This window comes from Ctenopharyngodon idella, chromosome 23 (genome assembly GCF_019924925.1).
Source record: "Ctenopharyngodon idella isolate HZGC_01 chromosome 23, HZGC01, whole genome shotgun sequence".
In the NCBI taxonomy this organism is placed as follows: domain Eukaryota; kingdom Metazoa; phylum Chordata; class Actinopteri; order Cypriniformes; family Xenocyprididae; genus Ctenopharyngodon; species Ctenopharyngodon idella.
The window spans coordinates 2,964,216-2,989,777 of record NC_067242.1 but is presented as its reverse complement, the minus strand read 5'-3'; the positions used below and the strand labels follow the sequence as shown (position 1 = coordinate 2,989,777).

Sequence of the window (25,562 nt, the reverse complement as noted above, 5' to 3'; positions counted from 1 at the left end):
ATTATCATTGGTTTGTGTCTTCTGTGCTTGTACTAAGGATTATAATTAAATAACTTTATATTGTATAAAACTTAAATTCAGCAAAACATAAAGGAATAGTTCACCCAAAAATGTAATTTCTGGCATAATTTACTCATTAACGTCTCATGTGACATTCTTTTTTCAGTAGAATGCCAAAGGAGATGTTATATGTTAACGCAGCTCTCTTAAAGGGATAGTTCACCCAAAAATGACAATTCTGTCATAATTTATTCACTCTCAAGTTGTTCCAAACCTGTATGAATTTCTTTCTTCTGCTGAACACAAAAGAAGATCATTTGAAGAATGTCAGTAACCAAAAAGTTGATGGGCCCCGATTGACTTCTATAGTATTTTTTTTTTTCCATACTATGGAAGTCAATGGGGCCCATCAACTGTTTTGGTATATATTGTGTTCAGCAGAAGAAAGAAATTCACACAGGTTTGGAAAAACTTGAGTAAATGATGACAGAATTTACATTTTTGGGTGAACTGTCCCTTTAAATACAATGCAAGTGGATGGTGACCAGGGGCCGTCTAACTTTTCTTTTTTTTTCTTTTTTTTAAAGCATCATAAAATTGGTCGATATGACTATATTCTAAACCATACAATAGCTTTGTGTTGGGAACAGACCAAAATTTAAGTTAAAATCTTTTTTTATTGTTTTTTGAATGGTGTGGTCACAGTTGACTTGATTGTATGGAAAAGAGCAGCTTTAACATTGATGCTATGAATAAATGGCATATTTTCAGTTTTGGGTTAATATTCATATTTTACTGTGAGATTAATAAACATATAAAGACATTTTGTTCTTAAAAATCAAAATGATCATAGACATTTGCTTTATTTGGAATTAAATGTTATCGTGCATGATGGACAAGAAATTTTGTTGACAAAATATGACCTAAAACCTCTAAATTCCCTTGATTCCTATAATTCAGGTCTAAATCTTCTTTATTACTCCCGCAGCTGGTGGTTCAGCGTCTGGGCTTCGACACGCGTGTGACCATCCTGGGCCACGTCCAGAGAGGAGGGACCCCCTCAGCATTTGACAGGATTCTGGTGAGAAAGTCTTTGGGATAAAAACAGGAGGGTTAGGGAGGGCTTACATTTAAGTACATAAACAGATTTGATGTCCACACGCTGCACGTGCTCTGGGGAATTGAGAAAAGGATTATGCCGGAACAGAAAGACAAGGTTTTTCCTAAGTGGTCCATTTATTTTCAACATTATGTTTATGTACATCTTCTGTGGCACGCTGTCGATTAACAAACAACACTTACAGTTGCTGGGAAAAGCATATTAACCCTTGGTCCTTGAATAAGCAACAACAAACACAGTCTGCTTAAACAAATAACACACAAACAATATTCCCTCTTGAATATCTTTATTGAACACATCGTGTAAGCATTCTCAGTGCAGGGTGGGAAGAGTATGTAAACCCCTAGGTGATTTAAAATGGCATTTTCTGTTTACATGAAATATGAAACTATTTCTATGCATAAAGTGAAGATTACATTAGAGCAGGCTAAAGCACTACAGATTGCAATGCTTTTTTGTGTTTGTTGTCAGGCCAGTCGAATGGGTGTGGAGGCGGTTCTGGCGCTGCTTGAGACCACTGCAAACACGCCAGCCTGCGTGGTGTCTCTGTGTGGGAACCAGTCTGTGCGGCTACCCCTCATGGAGTGTGTGCAGATGGTAAGGCTTGGACAGATGCCACGTCGGGTTTAGTGCTGTGATAATAAAGATCCACACTCACGCAGTTCAGCAGAGGAATGAGAACATAGCATTACTGCCGCACTCATGAATCATTCCGGCATTTGCATCCCTATGAGCTGAATTTAATTGCATTTATTTACATTTAAATATTTAATAACATTTAATTAAATAAAAAATATGCCTGGACAGGATGATTTACATTACTTCATTACAGTAACCAAAATTAGATTTTTTTTTTCTCAACCCAACAAATCGTATGTCATAAAATCATTATAATGGAAGTGCTTTTGTTTGTCTTGTAGACTCAGCAGGTGCAGAAGGCCATGGATGAGAAAAGATTTGAAGAGGCCGTACGGCTACGTGGCAGGTGATTTTGCTACATTTTGTTTGTATCTTGTAGTGTTGCTAACTACTTTTAGTAGCTTGATTGTAGTTTGACTATGAGTGGCATGTAGACTACTATTCTAAAGTTTGGAGTCGGTAAGATTTTGAGGTTGAAATCCCACGAGAATTGCCACCACCTTTGATAGTCAGTGTCACGTGATCCTTCAGAAATCATTCTAATATGTTGATTTGGTGCTCGAGAAATTTCTTATTATTATTAATGTTGAAAACAGTTGCTGCATAAAATTTTTATGGAAACTGATACATTTTTTTTCAGGATTCTTTGATGAACAGAAAGCTCAAACAATTTAAAAGTCTTTAAGGTCCTTTCACACTGAGTCCGAAACTCTCAACCGAAAAAATCAATACAACCTCACGTTGTGTCATCATGTTTACACACTTCCTCCTAAACTTTCGTCCATCATAATAAAAATGCGGATGAGGTTCAATTTTCTTCATCTTTTGCATTCGTAGCAAGCATTTTGAGAGATGTTTTGACAATTCAGAGCCACCGTACAAGCGGACACCAAAATCCAGAATGGCGTCTGACAAGTTGATCCACTTCGTCTCGCAGCACAAAGCACTGTATGAAAAAGTATTGCTAACAAAGCATCAAACTGAGCCACGCATCCTGAAGAATAACTCGGGATAATCCCGATAACCCCTCTCTACGCAATCTCAGGATTGGATGGACCCAATATTTCCTCTTTCTTTTTCTCTTTTTAAGAAGAGAAAGGACAACAAAATCATCCTAACTGCTTGAAGACTTCATTTTGTATTGTTTTGCAAATTTTTTCACAATGGATTAACAATGGATTAATTAATACGCATCGGACTCAGTGTGCAAGGTTTTTAGGATGACGAATACGAAAAAACGTGTATGAAAATTTCGGACAAGGACCAGTACTCTTACTTTTTATCAATTTAATGTATCCAAACATTTTGAACAATAGTGTATGTTGTATGTATTTTAATCATAACTACAAATATAACACTTTAGGGATGCATAATATTTCAGCGGCCATAATGGTATCAAGCCAATATATGTTAATTTTTAATGTTATGGTTATCGGCCCAATAAGAAAATTAGGTCTAATTATTAAAGTGTGAGAGTTTTTTGCCTTGAAAAACAGGAGATTGGCATTACAATTTGCCATAGGAATGTAAAATTAATTTAAGGAAATTAATTAGTTAAAATTAATTAGTTAAGGAAACTTTAACTGGTTCAAAGTTGTCTACATTTAGTAAATATTCATTGAAAATATTCCTTACAGTTTCCTTGTTTTCTGCAGTTAAGGGTTAAAAACAAACAACAACAACAACAAAAACAGTTGCTCTCTGTATTTGTTTGCCTTTTGTTTTTGTAATCATACTTAGAAAAATGTATATCAAAATTTAGATTTATATCTATATATCACCAATATATCGGTTATCAGCTTCCAAATATAAAGAATTATTGGCATCTGCCAAAATATCCATATCGGTGCATCCCAATATCAGTTTATATGTTATTAAATATAAGAATAACACTTACAGTCAAACCAAAATTTATTCAGACATCTTGAACATTTCATTCATTAATACAGTTTATTCACTTTAGTTTAAAAAAAAAAATGATAATAAAAGATCTCAGAGTTAAATTGTGTCAGAAAAAAATAATCTTAATTATGTCAGATAACACTTAAGCAAAACATGGTCAGGTCAAAGTGTCTGAATAATTTTTGGTTCCAAATTTTTATCAGTTTTACTGGTAGTCCACTGTATGAAGAATTTTTGGATATATGTCACATTTTACTTTATTTTTTCTATCCTCGCTTACATAAATGAACTATAGTGTCCTGCACCCACTAGTAAAAATATATCAAAAATGTCTGTATAATTTTTGGTTTGACTGTATATGTTTGTGTGTTAATGCAGGAGCTTTGAAAACAACCTGAAGACTTACAAACTGCTGGCTCACCGCAAACCAGAGTCTGAACTTCCTCACGTAAGTGTTGCACCCTGAGAGGGACGCGGTGTTTGTTTTAGCCTGGTGATCTTTTGCTCCATCTCAAACACCTCTGTTGACTGACATCAGCATGCTGTTGGACCAGACTTTGTTATTCACAACCCTCAGTACATGCTGTGAGACAGAATTCCACCCCTAGCAGATGTTTCCAGAGGAAACCAAGATTAATTAGTCCTGTCACACATCCTGTGTGAATATTTCTGCTTGTGGATAGTTATTTTTAACTCCATTCTCCAGCTATTATTATCTCAATGTCACGATATCCTTAAAGGGACCACTTTTTGTAGTGATTGGGATTACAGTTTTCACATAGTTAATGATAAGATTCATATTAAAGGAAGCAAGTAATATTTAGAGACCAGAATATCATAGAGTTTTTGGAATGGACTCTTTTGACTTTGGGCAATTTTCCAGAACACCCTAGGAACTACATAGCAATGCCTTGACAGCCATACATAACACATTAGCATCATGGCGGCAAAAACAATCTGACAATTTCCCACCAACAGGCTATTTTTGCTACTGTACCTTTAGGGCGTTTTTAGGCGGATTACCTCTTTTGTGATTGGTTACCCTTCACACCACTTCCCACTGTTGTTAATAAGTTGCTGAACTTCAAATATTCATTGATGTGTAAACATGGTTAATTAGCTGCTGACATACAGTACTCATGGTTGTGATGCCAATAACGTTTTTTTTTTTTTTGTGGTAAATACAAGCAGTTTCTGCAGCTTAGATTTAAAAATAGTCTGTGTGGAGCATAACATAATTAAATAAAATAATTGTAAATAATTGAAATAAGGAAATCCCATAATTCCAGACATTTCAATAACTGATTATTCTTCAAGGTTTACACTTTTTATTACCAATGAATTAGCATGAATTTCTATTTTTTTTTTTTTTTTTTTTTTCAATTTCTCAACAATTTCTTCCCAGTGAAATATGTTTGAGCTTGACATAACTAGAAAAAATAAAGGTTCTTTATTGGCATCAATAGTTCCATGAAAAACATTGGATTTTGATCCTGGCTTCATCCGATTTTCCAATTTCTATTTTAGAATGTTATGCAAACTAGTGCATATTTAAATAGATAATGCCTCATTTGCATATTTAATCATAACATTAAAAAACAAACAAAAAAACACTTAATACGTGTGGTGTCTTGCCTTAAAATAATAATAATAAAAAAAATGATTGGCAGCTTACATCTTGATTTTTAGCTGTTTTAGCTTACTTTAAAGATTGTTTTGTCTTACTTTAATTCATTTGAATTGGGAGTTTGCTGAGGTCCCCTAGTGAGTCCCGACCTCTGCTTGAGATGCATAGTATGTTTTCTGTTTCTTTTCTAAAAGCCTTGAGTAGACCAGAGAACAGGAGTCTTGAATGGAAAAAGCTGCTGCATCACAGTCAGAAAAGTCAAAGGGCTGCTTATCCAGAAGTGTTTAGTCAATAATCATTCTCTGTTGCTCTGGGCTATGTGTCAAGTTAACGAAAATTACCCTGTGCCTATTGGAATGGAAAACAGATTGATGAATGCCAACGGCTGGTTGGAAACATTGTTAAATTCTTAATAGGCATTGAGTGGTAAAAGCAAAAACATGATGATGATCAAGAAGTACCAGGCCTCAAATATATAGACATTTCTGCTAGTTATATAAATGAATACTGACATTTTAGTTTACTCTTCACATCAGACCACGTATATATCCAGCAGGACGCTTGCTGTATTTATTATAGACAACTGAACATAAGTCAATACTATAGCTGAAGCCTCATACTTGCAAATGTTCGAGAAATGACCTAAATGTAATTTACTGACATATTTGTCAGCGTAATAAGAGATGTTATGTCTTCATCCCCCATTCAGAGCAATTTTAACGTGGCTGTGTTGAACGTGGGCGCCCCCGCAGCAGGGCATGAACGCTGCCGTGCGCTCTGCTGTCAGAGTGGGCATCTCCGAGGGACACAAAATGTTTGCTGTTAATGACGGTTTTGAAGGATTCCATAAGGGACAGGTAAATAACTATTTATTTTACATTCCAATATTTAGGAATCATCCAGTAGGAATGTAAATTCAAGAAACATTCTGGGAGACGTAACACAAGAACCACAAACAAGCTTTACATATGAACAAAATCTTGTCCCACTTCCCCAAGGGGAAACCGTTTATAATGCCAAATCAAAAATGCATATCATATGCATAGTCCTGATTGAACATGTAGATAATAAAATGTAGTAGAGGATAAATAGTAGGATGGAGAATAAAAGACTTCTTCCATATGAGACTTCTTTCAAAAACATTAAAGGATTAGTTCACTTAGGAATTAAAATGTCCTGATAATTTACTCACCCCCGTGTCATCCAAGATGTTTATCTCTTTCTTTCTTCAGTCGAAAAGAAACTCCATCTCATTTTCTCCTCCACCTTCAAAATCGTTCGACATCATTGTTTTACCTTTTTTTTTTTCTTTTTTTGTAAAGGGTATTTGACTTAGTCTTTGCATGTTCACTTTGTAGACACTGGGTCGGTACGTCCGCCTACATCACGCGTGACCTTTCCAACGTGATTACATCATTTATTTATTTATTTATTTATTTATTTTTTGGAAAATGACCGATCATTTCGCTAGATAAGACCCTTATTTCTCGTCTGGGATCATGTAGATCCCTTTGAAGCTGCACTGAAACTGACATTTGGACCTTCAACCCATTGAACCCCAGTGAAGGAAAAAATCCTGGAATGTTTTCCTCAAAAACCTTAGTTTCTTTTCGACTGAAGAAAGAAAGACATAAACATTTTGGATGACATGGGGGTGAGTAAATTATCAGGAAACATTAATTCTGAAGTGAACTAATTCTTTAACAAATGTTACCGAACACAAACGTTTGATGGTAGTGTATATTCATGTTTAATTCATATTTTCACATGCACACAAGTTTTGTTGTGTGCACATTTACCACATATTAACATCAAGTTTCAATTAAAAGCATCCTTTTTTACAGGCCACATATACAAATGTGAACACAAACACTGTCCACATCCAGTTGTGCTAATTGTATTGCTTCAGTAATTGCATTAAGAGCAAGAAGTACTCAACACATTAACACGTTTAACCCAAGTAGGTGTTGCCACCTCTAGCCCTGCACTGCTGCTCTTTGCTCTGACGCAGAACACGACAGGATTAACATAAACCAATTTAACACTGTAGTACTACTCTGTACTGATAGGGGGCGATGTGTAATCCCATTAGCCGTATGCCGAGAGCTGTTGGAGGAATAGAGATAAACACAGAGCAATTAATTACATTACATGGGCTGGGCTCTGGTGAAGATTAAGACATGATCCACTTATTGTCTTGTTGAACAAATGCAAGGAGGATTACAAACTCGGGTAGATTAAGCAGTGCCTCATCAAATCCATATGTGTTATTATCAATAGCTTCAAAATTGATATTCTTTTAACAACTTCTAACGATTTTGAATTCTTATTTTCTGCACAGCCCTGAAACATTGAACTAGTTATTTTTGACTAAGAGATGTCCCATCCATGGCTGATCTCCATTATGATCCCTTAAGCCAGTCTAATCCAATAAACCAGTGAATTTAGAAAGCACATAAGTGGTGATCACATTTAACCCATTTGCATCTCCATTAATGCTACATTAAAAAAAAAAAAAAAAAAATCCTACGGGTACTTTTACACGACAATGACGTACTAAAAAAGGAAAAGTTTTTCCATTGCGTTTTTTTGCATACAGATGATAAAACGATCGCCCGGCCAGTAGTTGGCGATGTCACTTTGTAGTAAAACACTGTGCACCTATAGGGCCCTATTTTAACGATCTAAACACACGGTCTGAAGCGCATGCCGTAGGTGCACTTAAAGCATGTCTGAATCCTCTTTTGCTAGTTTAACGACGGAAAAAAATGGTTGGCGTGCCAGGTGCATGGTCCAAAAGGGTTGTACCTATTCTCTTAATGAGTCATGGGTGTGATTTGGGCGTAACGTGCAGTAAACCAATCAGAGTCTCATCTCCCATTCCCTTTAAAGGTGCGCTTGCACCATGGCGGATTAATGTTTACATGGCGGAATATAGACACCCTCAACCTGACAAGTCAGTTTAAATACATGTGTGTATTGCCACGATTGGTCAAATAATCAGCCAATTTCATTTGTCATTACTGCAAATAGGTAATTCTGATACATGCAATGACTATGGATTATGACATGTACATTATGGCATTTTTTATTTTAACAAAAAAAATACTGCGCCATTGACTTTAGACCAGGTTTCAGTTGGTCAATGGTGCAGTCGTTTTCAGTTGCCTCAAAATAGCAACACGCCAACAATGCACCTGAACACACCTTGTTTTCAGACCAGCACGCCACTGGGCGAACAGATGGGCGCGAGTGTATTTGCTATTTAAACAACATGGTGGTGGACGTGAAAACGACAACTGCGTCAGGCTGAAACTAGCAAAAAACACTTGCGTCGTGCCTGGCGTCACATTGCGCCGGGTGTCTGATAGGGCCCTTAGACTGAACACGTAATACGCATGTGCATACGTAGTTTACACTGAAATGATAACGGTATCGTTTTCAAAAACTTGCACTTTGAAACCTGTTTTCAAGCGTTTGAGTTTTCAGGCCTTCATAACGCTGTTGTCGTGTAAATAAACGACCAAAACACATAAAAAGTTTTCCAGTTTTGAGTTGAAAGTAGTGTGGTGTAAACGACCCCTTAGAGGATAGCTATCGTGGCTGCTCATTCGCATTTTGAAGTTTTAAAGTACCCTTATATGAAATCGTTGGCCCAACACATTTTTGATTCAGTCTGCTCTCTTTTCTCAGATAAAAGAGATCAAATGGGCAGATGTAGGTGGATGGACGGGCCAGGGTGGATCCCTCCTGGGAACTAAACGGTATTTATCCCATATACAAAGTTTATATTGCCTGCCGATTTCAGTAATGCAGCTGATTTTGAATGTAATGTGCTGTGTTGTGCTTAGTGCTTATCTACAATGTTCTCAAATTTGCAGAACGCTTCCTGCAAAGCACATTGAAAAAATTGCAGAACAGATCCGGAAGTATAGCATCAATGCTTTGTTAGTGATCGGAGGATTTGAGGTATGTTTTCCAGCCCGGGCTTTAGTCATTTTGATATTTTATCTTGCATTTAAGTGTGTTGACAGGGTGGCCATTTTAATGAATGATTAAAAAAAGTAATGTGCATTGGTGTTAATATTTATATTGTATAATATATATGTATTTTTACATTTATTTTAAATATTAAATATATATACAAATTTAAATATATATTTTATGTTAAATATTATTAAATTATTAAAAAGAAAAGTAATATTTTTTAAATATTTAAATGTCATATTTATTTTTATTTATGAACTATAATATGACTAAGTTTTGTTAACTTGCCTGCCCTCTCCATCATGTTTTCCTATGTAGCATCACCTAAAGCTTACTCAACTTCCTGTGCTCCTGTTCTTTCCATAATGAACATCCAAAAGCATTCAATAATGAAGTGATAATTACCTTCTTAGCAGGCACCGGTTATCTCCCAGCTGTTGGAATATAACATTCACACAGCTGAGAAGACAAATGATGCCATTAAAGACTGATCAATAACTTTCAATTGCAGAATATCTCCCTTGCTTTTCTAAAGTCATTTCATGCTGCTGAGTTCAGGCTCATCTTCTCTCTTTCTATACAGACATCATCAGGATGTGTGTGTATGTATTTTACACAAGTGTTTCTATTTGAAGTGTGTGTACGGAGTGGATCCTCTGTCTCATGCTCTCCGTCGTGATGGCCATGGCTTTCCACTTGGTTCCTTCCCAATCCTGCCTCGTCTCTCTCTCTCTCTCTCTCTCTCTCTCTCTCTCTCTCTCTCTCTCTCTCTCTCTCTCTCTCATTCCCTTTCTGTCCCCTCATTCCATCCCCATTCCCTGCACCAGTGGAGGTTCACTAAATCCCCGGCTCTGCCCTGCAGGCCTACCTGGGGATCATGGAGTTGTTAGCAGCCCGTGGGACTTATGAGGAGTTGTGTGTGCCAATGGTCATGGTGCCGGCCACCGTCTCCAACAATGTGCCCGGCTCAGACCTCAGCATTGGCGCAGACACGGCTCTGAACGCTATCACTGATGTAAGTGAGGATGGTGGACGCCACCCACCAGCCAATCACATCAGAGGTTCTGTCTTCTCTTTACAAGCCAATCACAGAGGCTCCGCCTTATGTTTACCAGCCAATTAGGCTACCAGCAGCAGTGGTTTCCGTAACCTAAAGGTGCGGTCACATTTACCGCGGTTTAGGCAAATTTTCATGGGCAAAATCTAGTAATTTCAACAGGATCTTGAATTTTGTGTGAGGGCAAAAGGTTCAAGTTGCACAAAGCTGCTTGCTTTGAAAGTGACTTCTGTGTGAGCTGTGCTTCATACATTGCCACACCATTTTTATTTACAAAATTTTGCTGAAATTTTGCTATTGTGACCGCAACTTTAGGCAGTTCCTTTACTGCCAGGTCAGTCAGTTTTTCAACAGGACCGTGTATGAAGGCACCACCTAAGGGAATTGGTTTCATACAGGCATCCAAGACACTATAATGTCATGTCTAATGATCTAAAATAATAAATTCAAGTGAGCTTTAGACAATTTAGTGACTACAGTGCTCATTTGTGAGTATATAGGTTAAAAAAAAATAATAAAATTGGACATTTATAAACTAAAGAAAACATCTATGCTGCCTTCAAAACCACATGAAGGTGTCTTAGTAGACAAGATGTTACAAAATTAACTACTTTAACAAGCATGCAAGCCAAAATCAATCGATCAGCTAGCCAATGACAGTGAAAGAGAATTTTAAGAAAAGAAGGATGAATCTCACAAAGAAATGTCATATTTAAGCTTTATTTTCTTTACGCCAAATATTATTCCTTATCGATTTGGGGGTAAAATATGGCCTGGGCATGTTTTGTGATATTTATCCTGAAGCATTTTTACACTAACCCATTAATGTTTTGGCTGGTAAACGCAAAGGCGAGTCGTTAGCTAACAGGTAAGTGGAGATGACATGATGGCGGCATGTTTTGAGCTCTGCTTTTTTGTGGCTGTCATGTGACTGAGCCTGCGCTGTGCTATGATCACACTGCATTAACTCGTCATAACAAATCACTGACCCCAGCTAATGCTGGCTGAACTGGAGTCTGTCTGCATAGTTTCATGTTAATGGTTTAAATGAACACGAGCCCCACAAAAGCACATGCCACTGCAAACTAACTTTATTCATATAAGAAATAGTTCAGCTAAAAATGATTGGTCATTTATTCACCCTCTTGTTCTTACAAATTCAACTTTATCTTGTCTGTGGAACTGAAATGCAAAGATGTTTTAAAGATATATTGGATGTTTACCTTGTTCTTTTTAATACAAAAAGAAAAAGAAAAAAGAATGGGCCTGGGGAAATCGAGCTCGAAAATTTACAAAAAAGACAAAAGTAATCCTTGTGACTTATGGCTATACACAAGTAAGAATTATATAGTGAATATAATACTTTTGAATTAAGAATCGCCGCACATGACAAGTGCAGGGAAAAATATCATGGCCACATATTAAGAATTAATTCCTTTGACTAGTGTTGGGGAAATTTACTTTTAAAAGTAATGCATTACAATATTGCGCTACTTGCTAAAAAGTAACTTAGTTAAATTTTTGTGGAAAGTGATGCATTATGTTACTTTGGCATTATTTTTTTTCTCACCTGGCTGAGACTCGATCTCTTTATTGCAAGCGTTTAACGCAGTAATGCATTCAACAAAATAGCTTATATGTATAACATACGCCTTCATTTTCTTTTAAAAACAAATATTATTATATTCTGACCACATAGAATATTTCCTGACCCTTAAGGCCCTTTCACACTGAACGCGACGCGAAATCGCGGAAGAACGGACCTTTCACACCGAACGCGTAACGACTGATCATCTTCTGCTAATTCACGCCTGCACGCTAGGTGGCGCTGATCAACAATGCATTTGTCCTCATGTATGTGTCTTGTATATGGCTTTAACATCATCCGCTGCATAATATACAGCGTTAAATTAAGATGAATAAAGTTACTACATTAGAAACATAAACTATCTATAATGCTTGCAAGAATACATCATAAAATATAATTAGAGGTACAATTAGCATCAAGCTACATTTCAAAATTTATATGATTATTAATGTCTTTGCTCAAAAGGCACTTTAAACCATCGTCGAGTTATTGTAATAACTTCTGATATGATCTAAAGTGGGTTTTGATTCGATAATGGGCAGACATGCATTCTTTGTACATTTGGATTGAATGCTAAATCTGCTTAGCATTTGTCATAAACATCCTTTATTGTTATAAAAAAAAAATACCATGAGCTGCATAAAAAACACAGAAAACATACCGTCATAGTCATATGTCTATTTACCTTATTTTATCTGTAGAAAAATGTTTCTCTCAATTTTTGTATACGGAAGAGCAGGAGATGAATACATGATGATTGATGGATCTAAAACGCGCTCTCATAATCATAACACTTGCACACATGGAAGAAAATGGACAGTGATCACATAATTCAGTGGAAAATGAATAGAAATGATATTCTTTATACAGAACATGTGAGAATAAATCTGTTCTCAGATACCAATGATAATCTCCTCCTGGATACTCTTAGTACTCTTAGGATACTCTTAGATTTGGAATATAGTACACAATTCATGTGGTTTGTGTTTTATGGAGGAAATAATAGCAATAACGGCATGAGGGTGAGTAAATGATGACAGAATTTTCAGTTTTGGGTGAACTATCCCTTAAAGGGTTAGTTCACCTAAAAATGAAAATTATCCCATGATTTACTCACCCTCAAGCCATCCTAGGTGTATATGTCTATCTTCCTTCAGATGAAAACAATTGAAGATATATTTAAAAATATCCTGGCTCCTCCAAGCTTTATAATGGTAGTGAAGGGGGAGCCACATTTTGAAGCCAAAAAAAAAGCATCCATCCATAATAAAAGTAATCCATAAAGGCCTTAATAAAGGCCTTCTGAAGCAAAGCGATGGGTTTTTGTAAGAAAAATATCTATATTTAATATTTTATTAACTATAATAACTAGCTTCCGGCAGACACCCGTACGCATTGATTTGCGGCGGAAGAGTAACCTCTGACCCGACGCATGATGTATTGTCGAAAGCGGAAGCGCAGAGGATAGAGCAAAACAAAACACCGGTCATGAATTAAAAGTCTAAAACGATATTTTTTAAAGAAAAATGTTGGAGGATTTCAATATATGAGAAGAAGAGCTTGCGTTTGTTGCTCAGCCCTATTTGTTTGAACCACAAGAGGCGTCAAAGCTTACGATACTCCTACATCCTGCGTCATACATCGCGTCAGGGGTTACTCTTGTGGCGCAAGTCGACTTGCGCAGTATGCGTACGGTCGTCCGCCGGAAGCTAGTTATTTGAATTTAAAAAGTTAATATATGGATATTTTTCTTAAAAAAAAAAAAAAAAAATGCATCGCTTCACTATTAACCCTTATTAACCACTTTATTAGGCCTTTATTAACCCCCCGGAGCCGTATGGATTATTTTTATGATGGATGGATGCCTTTTTTCACTACCATTATAAAGCTTGGTAGAGCCAGGATATTTTTAAATACATCTTCGATTTTGTTTGTCTGAAAGAAGATAGTCATATACACCTAGGATGGCTTGAGGGTGAGTAAATCATGACATAATTTTCATTTTTGGGTGAACTATCCCTTTAAATATACTGATACTTTAGTATATAAATAGATGTAAGAAAGAAGACCAGTCGCAGTTCATTATACAGATGTTGCATTACTGCATTATTACTGTACATTTTGAATGTTGATGTGTGAACTGAATCATCTTGCTGCTGCTACAGTACGCCTGTTAAAAGTGTGCAGAATCCCTGCCTTCTCGCTTCAGTGTCTTGCCACATGACTGCCCTGTGTGTGTGTGAGTGTAAAAGTCGATCCCACCCCATCTGTACCCCCTTCCTTTTCCCTTCGACTCCCAGTCGGAAGCCATGGCGGCCATCACACGGTGGGTGCCCGATCAACAGGGTCCGCTCCTGCACCAGTACTCCCTCTGCTGGTCTAACGTGTGCATTGTCCTGTCCCCTGTGGTCCCCTGCTGTGTTGTGCTGACCTGCCAAAGGCATTAGAGTGTCTGCTGCAGCTGAATGAGGCTCGGGCCCACTATGAGGAGTTTTGCATCCCGCTCTGTATGCTGCCTGCAACCATTAGTAACAATGTGCCCGGCACTGACCTTAGTATCGGGGCTGATACAGGCCCTCAATGCGATTGTGGAGGTAAGAGGGAAAAAAAAAACTCCTTCCTTTCTGCAAAGGGGCCATTCTTAGGAAACAACATCACTACAACCCTGTCACATTACTTTTGGAATTTGTATACAATTTATTTTACATTACACAATAAACAAGACTAAAATATATCAACTAGTGTAACTGATTTAATTACAGCACTAGTAAATGGGAACACACACATTGCACACATGGAGTTTCCTAAGAATGTCTCAGGAAGATACTCAGTTATAGTTCAGTGTAAACAGCAATATTTTTGGAATAACACATTTAATATTATATACAGTTTAGGATGAGGAGTGTTATTGTGTATCATAAATTGTTTTGTCAGTCTGGAAGGTGCTTCATAATGTCATGTACAGTAAGCTCCTAAAAGCCCATTTAGTGTAGTTTATCTTCCAAAAAGATATCTGTAAATGCAAAAGAATTTATCTTGGCTTAGATTTACATGAGAAGTAAATATTCTATGAATACAAACTGGATTTTTGTTCATAATAGTTACTAAGAAAAGACATGTTAAGTTATATTTTTTGAAAAGTTGTTCTTGTTGCATTGCATGCCATCTGGCATGACTGTGATTCAGCAAGAATTGAAATGACTAAATGTGCATGTGTTTGTCAGACATGTGACCGTATCAAGCAGTCTGCCAGTGGTACGAAGCACCGTGTGTTCATCATCGAGACGATGGGGGGCTACTGTGGCTATCTGGCCAGTGTTGGTGGTCTAGCGGCTGGAGCTGATGCTGCGTATATCTATGAGGAACCGTTTGACATCAGAGACCTGCAGGTTACTAGCACACGCACACTGTTAAACCGCTAGTGCCCTAGTAATAAAATAAATTATGTAACATGATTCATAGATAATTACACATGTGGTTATATAAACTTTGATTTAGTGCCAAGTTTAGTGCACTTATTAAACAATGAACATTAGTGCCATCTGTTGGTTAAATTAAGGAACTGCTTTTCTCTTTGCTTCAGTCGAATGTAGAGCACTTGACAGAGAAAATGAAGACCAGCATTCAGAGAGGACTAGTCCTGAGGTATCTATCTATCTATCTATCTATCTATCTATCTATCTGTCTATCTGTCTGTCTGTAGTCGCTCGAAAACACTTTACCCAGCAAATTGGGTTGTTTATTTAACCCAGCATAATGGGTTGATTAATTTTTACAATAATACCACCTTTTTTTTATTTTTTTTTATTCATACATGATATGCATGATAATTCCTTTATTTTTGATCACATTTTATAGTATAGCATATTTTATATCGTTTTTAATACATATTGCATACATTTAAGCTTATTTAACAAATATTAGAAATAAAAATTAAACATTTAGAAGTAATTCAAGTGTAATGGACCAGTCTTTGTTGTCCTGTTTCCACCGTAACGGCGCTGGATCTCGTGCCGGAGATCGCTCGCGTTCGGTGGGGGAACTGCTAACTTCAGATCGCTGCCCTGCGTTTCACTCATAGCCGAAAAATGCTGCGACTCCATAACCTGTCCATAAATAATCAGTATACAATTCTGAAAACATATTTTAACATCCTAAGTATTTATATTCTGTATCTTTTTGAAATCATAAAATTTTATGCTAGTCATCAGGCGTTTCCATCATGCGAAAAGACCGACGCGACACTCGTTTAGGTGACTCACATCACGCCCCTGTATGTTGCTTTGCATAAAATTAAATGATATACAGAACAATAATGAATTTTTAGATAAAATAAAATGTGTATTAGTGTATTTTACCAAAGACATGCACCAGTTTGACGGAGCTGCACTGCTCTCTCCTGAAGAGGGCGCAGAAACCCCGCAATAAAAATAACTCAACCCCTGGGTTGTTACGTCTGACCCAGGAGCCGGGTGACACAAACACTACCCAAACACTGGGTTGTTACGTCTCACCCAGGATCTGGGTTACACAAAAACTACCCAAACACTGGAAAAATAACCCCCAAAAAATGACTCAAAAGGCTCAACTCAGGACTTGGGTAGAAAAAATAACCCAAGATTTTTTTTAGTCTGTCTGTCTGTCTCTCTATCTATCTATGTCAGTCTTTCTGTATATCATGCAGCACAGAATCTCTGTCTCTGTATTTGGCTTCATTCCCTCATGTTTCAGCTCAGATGAGAGTATTTTGGGTCAGTGTGATTGAGATGTGGGAGCAGAGCCTCAGGCGTACTGTCAGTCACAACAGCCGTTCCTCACTCAGCCGGTTTGTCTGTGCTTGTGCTCATGCAGGAATGAGAACAGTAATGAAAACTACACCACAGACTTCATCTATCAGCTCTATTCTGAGGAAGGCAGGGGAGTGTTTGACTGCAGGAAGAATGTTCTGGGTCACATGCAGCAGGTACTACACATAAATCATAAATCAAAAAACACAGTGGCCTACAGGCACCATTTAACTCCAGCCGAATGAATCAATATTCTGTAGCAGACATACCGTTTTCTTTTGCCCGCTAATTCAAGTGAACAAGCAAGAGTATTACGATTGGATAACTGCATTTATATAAATATATATACGGTAACACTTTATTTTAGGGTCTTTTAACTAGTTGCTTATTAGCATGCATATTACTAGAATATTGGCTACTTATTAGTACTTATTATGCACATATTAATGCCTTATTCTGCATGACCTTATTCTACATTCTTAATCCTACCCAATACCTAAACTTAACAACTACCTTACTAACTATTAATAAGCAGTAAATTAGGAGTTTATTGAGGGAAAAGTTAGTAGTTAATAGTTTATATGTGTTCCCTATACTAAAGTGTTACCATATATACATATATGCTGTATATATACACACACACAATATTAATTCATTAATATTTATTTTTCACAAGGGTGGTGCTCCTTCTCCATTTGACCGTAACTTTGGGACCAAAATCGCCGCTAAGGCCATGCAGTGGATCACCAAAAAACTGAATGAAAGCTACAGACAAGGTATAAATTACAACAGTTATGCGTTTCATGTGGTAATGAAGCAAATTTTACTGAAGCGGTTTTCACCACTTGACCTTCTCGTTGACCTGTGCTGTTGTACACAAGGCACTCAGTAACTGTCATATTGTTAGTGTAATCATGACTGCACACATAAACCTCTGATGTGACATAGTACTCAACATAGTCCTTGAGCTTAATTGACTTGATTTTGAAATATTACTGTACAGTCACTGCACTTTTTTCAGCTAGTTTTGTGTGTGTGTGTTTTTACTCCTTTTGCTGTACCTGTGGATGAATAAAGATGAAGGTAAACATTTGCATTTTATTCAGTCTGATTTGGTGACCTCAGTGAAAGACTGTCCTTCAGGGTATTGTCATTGTATATATTAACTCTAAAGTAATATACTAGTCTATGTGGAAGTTTGTTTCCACAACAGAATTTAAAAAATATATAAAAAGATAATTGCAACTTTTTATTTTACAATTCTAACTTTTTTGAGTTTATATCTCGTAATTCTCACTTTTTTTCTAAGGGTGCGTTCACACTTGTAGTTCGGTTCGTTTGGTCCGGACCAAAAAAAATAAATCATTAAAAAATAAAATAAACATTTAGTCCTGGTTCCAAAACCAAACCAAAAGACACCGAGCCTAAAGTCATAGGGATACGTTCGCAACATGATTGGTCGGATTTCATGACGTATTGCCTATTTTGAGATGATACTTACCGAACATCCAAAACAATGCTGTGTGCTGAGATAAATGCGCTTGTTTTATGTGCAAAGCCTAAATATGATGGTATTTTGGCCAGCTGGGAACTCGTGAAGAGCTTATAAAATGTGTAAAGGAGTCAAAACATCGGCGGGAATCCCTCCGTCACACACACAAACGGAGATCTGCTGCGTGGCGATGCGCGTCTGATGCCTGTGATGGGCAAACTCGCGACTATGACGAGAAATACCTATGTGCATAAGGATTCTGCACATAGGTTTTTGGTTTGTTTACATGTCTTTGGTCCATGTTGCATTCATATATCATTCGAACTGCACCAGAGTTCGTTTGGAAGCGGACCGAGACACATCTTTTCAGCGGTCTCGTCCACTTGTTTGGTGCACACCAGGGTTCAGATGGCAGCGTTCACACGTTCAAATGAACCACACTAACAGAGCAATCGCACCAGGGTTCGTTTTAATCAAACCAAACATGACAAGTGTGAACACATCCTGATTTGAGAAAAAAATCTAACTTTTTTCCTCACAATTGTGAGATGTAAACTCGCAATTGCGAGAGAAAAAAGTCAATTCTGTCACAATTTTGACTTTTTTTTTTTCCTTCTTGCAAGTGCAAGTTTATATTCCACAATTCTTAGGAAAAAGTCAGAATTGTGAGATATAAAATTACATTTGCAAGAAAAGTCGCAAATGTGAGATAAAATGTTGCAATTACCTTTTCCTTTTTTTATACCGTGGCAGAAACAAGCTTCCATAAGCTTATACTTTTTTTTGTTTGTTTTTTTGTGGATTTCCACTATATTTACATTTATAGATACCTTATTTAATTTAATTTAATTTTATTTTATTGCAAATAGATTTTGTACACTATTGTAAATGTTCGGTCACTATTGTAAATGTTTGAATATAAACCATGCATTTATTTGTTATTTATTGATATAATGCAGTTATTCTCATATGCAAACTGTGACACCATATCAGAATCTTTTTAACTCTTTCCCTACCAGCGTTTTTTTTTTATTTTTTTTTTTGTATATATAAAGTTGCCAATCAGTGCTAGCATTTTTTATAATTTTCACAAAACTTTCACGGCCCTCAGAATATTTTGTTCTATGAAAATCTGAACATGCAGTATATCAAAAGAAAGAACAGAGCCTCTGCTTTTAAACAAAAACACGTTTTTAAACAAGTTTAATTAAAAATGCAACATTTTAAACAAAATGCTGAGAAAATCGCATTTTTGTCAAAGACTACAACGTGTGTAAGCAATACTTCTATCACTTGTTTCTGCTTCTTCTTTACTTGTGTTTTGATCCAGAGATTCTGTACTCTTTCAGAAGATGCGTAACAGCGCCCCCGTATAACAATGTATAACAGTGAAAACATGGATTGCCAGGAAATGGCAGGGAAAGAGTTAACATTTCCTGAAATGCTTAACAGTCTAATGTCAAGACAGTGGCGATTGTGTGAGCGTGTTGAACCTGTGTGTGTGTGTGTTCTGTAGGGAGAGTGTTTGCTAACTCAGAGGACTCGGCCTGTTTGCTGGGCATGCGGCGTCGTGCTATGGTTTTCCAGCCTGTGGTTCAGCTGAAAGATGAGACCGACTTTGTGTATGTACACACCACAGTTCTTACTTAAACAGAATCAAAAATATATTTATTTTTATACTTAATAATATCTAACCCCTCTATTCTGTGTGTGTTCAGTCACAGAATCCCTAAGGAACAGTGGTGGCTGAAGTTACGTCCACTCATGAAGATCTTAGCCAAGTACAAGACCAGCTACGACGTGTCAGACTCTGGACAGCTGGAACACGTGGTCCTCAATCGACCCAAAGAGTCTGAGGCCACGGCTGCCATTTAAACTCATCCAAATAACAGCGGTGTTCAAAGGTCACACTTTAGACGGGCCCGTCTGTCCTGCAAGCGCTGTCGTCAACACTTTTGTTCTCTGGGCCCGCTCCTTTTTGTTTTGTCATTGCTTTGTTTGAAAAATGTCACCTTTTGTTATTTTACAGAAATCAGTGTTAATCGTAGGAGAGTGTGATGTATGGTTTTACTGTTTTATGCCCTCTCACTCCTGTCCCCGCTGTCACCCTGCCATGTCTGCAGTAGTGTTACGCTTCAAAGCACATTTCTCTCTCTCTCTCTCTATCTCAGAAAGAAGCAAAAATTCCACTTTCCAGTGTCAAGCGCTGTATGCGGTGAAGTCCACATTGCTAGAGCACCGTTTGATGTTTGAATGTATTGCATCATCAAAGTGTTAACATTTGCTGGACCAATAAAGACCACAATCACAATGTGTGAAAATCAGTGTCTGCTGTTTGATTATTCACAATACAGTTTTTCTCAATCGCATTGGCTCAATTCTCAAAAACGATAAGTTCAGGTCTCTGGACAATTAGTTTCTTGTTCACATCAGATTTGAATTTCTTATTGATTTAAGCAATTTGCATGTGTTTTGTCACATGTATGCAAAAGAGTTAGTACAATTGTCTACAATAACTAAATGCACATGGCTTGTTGATCAAAACTTATGAGTTGATTCTCAGTGAAACTGTCAAACTCTTTACAACTTCTAAACAGTTTGGCCAGCACAATCACTGCCATTTTTGAACATGCATGAACACCTAAATCCCTGAACTGCAACATGACCAATCGTTTCGCTAGATAAGACCCTTATTCCTCGTCTGGTATCGTTTAAAGCCCTTTGAAGCTGCACTGAAACTGTCATTTTGACCTTCAACCGTTTGGAGAGACCACTGAAGTCCATTATAAGCAGAATAATCCTGGAATGTTTTCATCAAAAACCTTAATTTCTTTTCGACTGAAGAAAGAAAGACATGAACTTGGATGACATGGGGGTGAGTAAATTATCAGGAAAATTTTATTTGAAAGTGGACTAATCCTTTAAACTACGCCAGAGCGCGTACACACTTCACGCACCGGATGCCATGCGCAAGGCAGTTGGACATAGTGGTGTATTAGAGGTAAAAAATGATATAAATACTGTTCGGTTTCACGCACAAACCGATCGTTTCGTGTCTTAGGACGTCAATGTGTCGTCACAAGCCGCAGGGTTTAATTTGGATTTGTCTGTGCTTGTTATAGATTGTGTTCCCATTGACATGCATTATAAGACTGACAGACTGCAACGATTGGAGTTAAAAATCATCATTTGTGTTCTACTGAAGAAACAAAGTCACCTACATCTTGGATACCCTGGGGGTAAGCAGATAAACATCAAATTTTAATTTTTGGGTGAACTATCCCTTTAAGCCCAGAACACACCAAACCGAACTAGTGCCGACGAAAGCAGACACACCAAGCGGGGTTGGCTCACGTCGGCAGCGTCTGAGTCCAAAGTTGCCCTGACAGACCAAACCGACGCTCGACACCCAATGACCAAGTAGCATGTCCTTTCTGTGCCTGCGTAAGAAGAAATGCCTTTACGTACCAGCAGGTGGCAGTAGCTGACCAGCCAATCAAAATGATCAGATGGGCCGACTGACCAACAAGCTCCAACTCCAAATCAACATGTCGAAGTGGCCGAAAAAAAAAGCAGACAAGGACCAACTTCAGCTTGGTGTGTTCCGGGCTTTAGGTTAGGTAAAGAATCCTAAGAAATTGATTTTCCTACCGTGAAAAGTCCATCTTGCGGAGATGGACTAAAATGATCTTCCAAAACTTATTGCCAGATTCTGGAAGATAAATTCTTTAAACAGTGGTACAAGAGGATGTGGTGCTGGTCCTTCAAGAGTCACTCTCAATCTGTCTGTCTATAAAGCCCATAAAAACAATATTCATGTATTTTACAACACTTCAGCTTGTGATTCTTATAAAGTGGGGGTCATTTTTTAGGATTCTTTACCTAACCTATGGGCCCTATCATACACCCGGCACAATGTGGTGCGATGAAAGTGGTTTTTGCTAGTTTCAGCCTGATGCAGTTATGATTTTCATGTCCTGCGCCACGCTGTTTAAACAGCAAATGCATTTGCGCCCATCTGTTCACCCATGGGCATGCTGGTCTGAAAACGAGGTGTGTTCAGGTGCATTGTTGGCGTGTTGCTATTTTGAGGCAACTGAAATATATTATGCCTTTGACCAACTGAAACCTTGTCTAAAGTCAATGGCGCAATATTTTTGTGTTATTTAAAGGGCACGTTAGTAATATGTGCCTATAGGCGGGTACACAACGTGCGTACACTCTGCTTGTTACACACACAGGCTTGTTACACACATTTTGGCACACAAACATGCCAAATATTAACAATAAAAGGATTACGATGTAAAAGATTATCATTGTGTGCATAAAGATAAAAATCCTTTGGTGGAATCTGGCTTGTCCCGTAGATGGTCCTTCTTTTAAGAGGGTCTAGACTGGCATTTAACTCCGCTTGGCATTAATGGCTTCCACTAGCTTCTTAATTGCCAACTCAGCAGCCTTGAGTGTGGCATAATGGATGAAACCACAGCCTTTAGCTTCTCCATTACTGTCACACAGCCCATGCTGCTCAACAGAACTTCCCCAAAGCATGAGAAAGTGTTGTAAAAAGCCAGGTTGTTAACGTCCATTGCAAAGCCCTTAATAATTATGTTACCAGTTCCACTTGTTCTTAAAGTGGAATCATGTTGGGCCCAAATGATGCACATCGGCTTACCCATGAGCTCTGAAAAAATCAGAGTACCTAGGGTGTTTTCCACAATAACAAAAAGCTAAAATTAAGTGACTTGCATTAGACAAAATATCGCCAATATTATCTGTTTTTGCCCTATTTCTCCAATGAAAATAGTTCCAAACAAAGACACAGCAGAATCATTGTGTCTCTGAGCAACACAGTCTGGTGTCTCGTTACTGAATTAATCAGTATTTTTCTAATCTCATAATATAGTGCAATTCTAATTGCAGTGTTAATGCATTCATGTCACCTCTGAGCTGCATTAAACAATGTGTGTAAAAATCAAAGTGCCACTTCAGATGGAGCTTCTGTGCATTTCAATTTCTTAAATAAAATCAGTAAATTCAATAAATTAGAATAAGGCTCTCCTGTAGAAATTTAGCCTATTCATTAAATGTAACAATTTGACATAAAAAGATGACGCATTTAATTAGGTTTGAAAACAAAAATGCCTTATGAAATTGAAATTAAGGGGCAAATATCGCCTCTTAATAGAAATATTAATCACATAAAGTGGTCATGTCTCTTCAGAAAATCTGGACTAATCTGCTCAATTAATTTAGTTTTATGATCTCTTTATGAACTCTTTGAAGCATCAGAGGTAGCCGCGTAGCTGTCAATGCGGGACAGAAATCCCTCAGATTTCATCAAAAATATCTTCTTTTGTGTTCCGAAGATGAACGAAAGTCTTACGGATTTGGAACGACATGAGGGTGAGTAATTAATGACAGTTTCCATTTTTTGGGTGAACTAACCCTTTAACATCGCACATGTTTTCATGTATCGGACCTGAATTCTGCATTGTCATTCACTTTCTTGTTCGCTAGTTTTGTAGTTGAAAAATCAGATTTCATAATGCCATTGAATGCTTTCCTTGCTTTATTCAAGTGAGCAGAGAAAGCGTGCGCAGGAAGTTCACACCCGGCGTGGTTTTGCATTTCGTTCCGTTGTGTCTAGCTGTTTTCAGCGTCTATGAGCAATTTTTTTAGTGTCAAGTTCAAAACATTTCAAAATCCGGCACGCTCTGTTTACCTGCATGTTCGTCTACTATGAAAATAATGTATAGTGTGTGAATATTGAGTCATGAATCATGCAGACGCGGCTTGCTAACTTTTTGGGAAACCAAGTAGTTTAATATATATATATATATATATATATATATATATATATATATATATATATATATATATGTATTAGTATGATGTACAGTTGCAAGAAAAAGTATGTGAACCACTTGCAGAATTTGTGAAAATGTGCAAAATTTTAACTAAATAAGAGAGATCATACAAAATGCATGTTATTTTTTATTTAGTACTGTCCTGAGTAAGATATTTTACATAAAAGATGTTTACATATAATCCATAAGACAAAAAAAAAATAGCTGTATTTATTAAAATGACCCAGTTCAAAAGTTTGTGAACCATTGATTCGTAACACTGTGTGTGGTTACCTGGATGATCTACGGCTGTGTTTATTTGTTTTGTGATGGTTGTTCATGAGTCTCTTGTTTATTCTGAGCAGTTAAACTGAGCTCTGTTCTTCAGAAAAAAATTCTTCAGTTTTCCACCATCTTTTGCATATTTGAACCCTTTACAACAGTGACTGAATGATTTTGAGATTCATCTTTTCACATGGAGGACAACTGAGGGACTCAAACACAACTATTAAAAAAGGTTCAAACATTCACTGATGCTTCAGAAGGAAACACGATGCATTAAGAGTCAGGGGGTGAAAACTTTTGAACAGGATGAAGAGGTCCAAATTTTTCTTATTTCGCTTGAATATATGTATATATTTTTTTTCCATTTAGTACTGCCCTTCGGAAGCAACAGAAGATACTTGCATGTTTCCCAGAAGACAAATTAAATACAATTTACCTTGATCTCAAATTCAAAAAGTTTTCACCCCCCATCTATTAATGCATCATGTTTTTTTCTGGAGCATCAGTGAATGTTTGAACCTTTTTTTAAAGTTGTGTTTGAGTCCCTCAGTTGTCCTCAGTGTGAAAAGACGGATCTCAAAATCATTCAGTCACTGCTGGAAAGGGTTCAAATATGCAAAAAAATGCTGGAAAACTGAAGAATCTGCAGGACCTGGAGATTTTTTCTGAAGAACAGAGCTCAGTTTAACTGCTCAGAACAAACAAGAGACTCATGAACAACCATCACAAAAAAAAAAAAAAAAAAAACGGTCGTAGATCATCCAGGTAACCGCACACAGTGTTAAGAATCAATGGTTCACATACTTATGAATGGGGTTATTTTAATAAATACAGCTATATTTTTGTCTTGTGGATTATATGTAAACATATTCAAAAACATTTTCACAGATTCTGCAAGCGGTTCACATACTTTTTCTTGTAACTGTATTTATCCACACACTGATTAGCAGCGCATTCCTTTCAGCCAATCAGCCAAGTCGCTTACGTCCGAACGTCACGTAATTGAATTAATATTCATGAGTAAAGATAACTTATACAGTAAAGCTTACAGACTCTATGGCTGCGTCCGAAAACTGGAAAATCCTGCCTTCGGAGGACACATTTCAAGGTAGGAAAGCATCAAGGCACGTCCGAATCCAATGTTAGCTTCACTTCCTGTTTCCTGAGATACCTTCATCTGATCGATTTTTGAAGGCAGCATAGATGTATCCTTCGCTGCCTTTGGTATC

The 25,562-nt window shown here is 37.2% G+C and overlaps 1 protein-coding gene across 1 annotated transcript in view; it reads left to right on the top strand.

Annotated features, from left to right (window-relative positions):
• The window catches only part of pfkpa (phosphofructokinase, platelet a), a 32,676-nt gene extending 12,156 nt beyond the window's left edge, over nt 1-20,520 (top strand). Inside the window, 15 exon segments of the mRNA XM_051882528.1 lie at nt 989-1,081; nt 1,592-1,717; nt 2,041-2,105; nt 4,040-4,109; nt 5,998-6,042; nt 6,044-6,145; nt 8,982-9,052; nt 9,170-9,257; nt 10,138-10,290; nt 15,145-15,309; nt 15,504-15,565; nt 16,772-16,883; nt 17,384-17,483; nt 19,716-19,821; nt 19,918-20,520. Coding sequence (XP_051738488.1) covers nt 989-1,081; nt 1,592-1,717; nt 2,041-2,105; nt 4,040-4,109; nt 5,998-6,042; nt 6,044-6,145; nt 8,982-9,052; nt 9,170-9,257; nt 10,138-10,290; nt 15,145-15,309; nt 15,504-15,565; nt 16,772-16,883; nt 17,384-17,483; nt 19,716-19,821; nt 19,918-20,074 — 1,515 coding nt within the window. The 3' untranslated portion in view covers nt 20,075-20,520.
• Nucleotides 20,521-25,562: the final 5,042 nt, after the last annotated feature.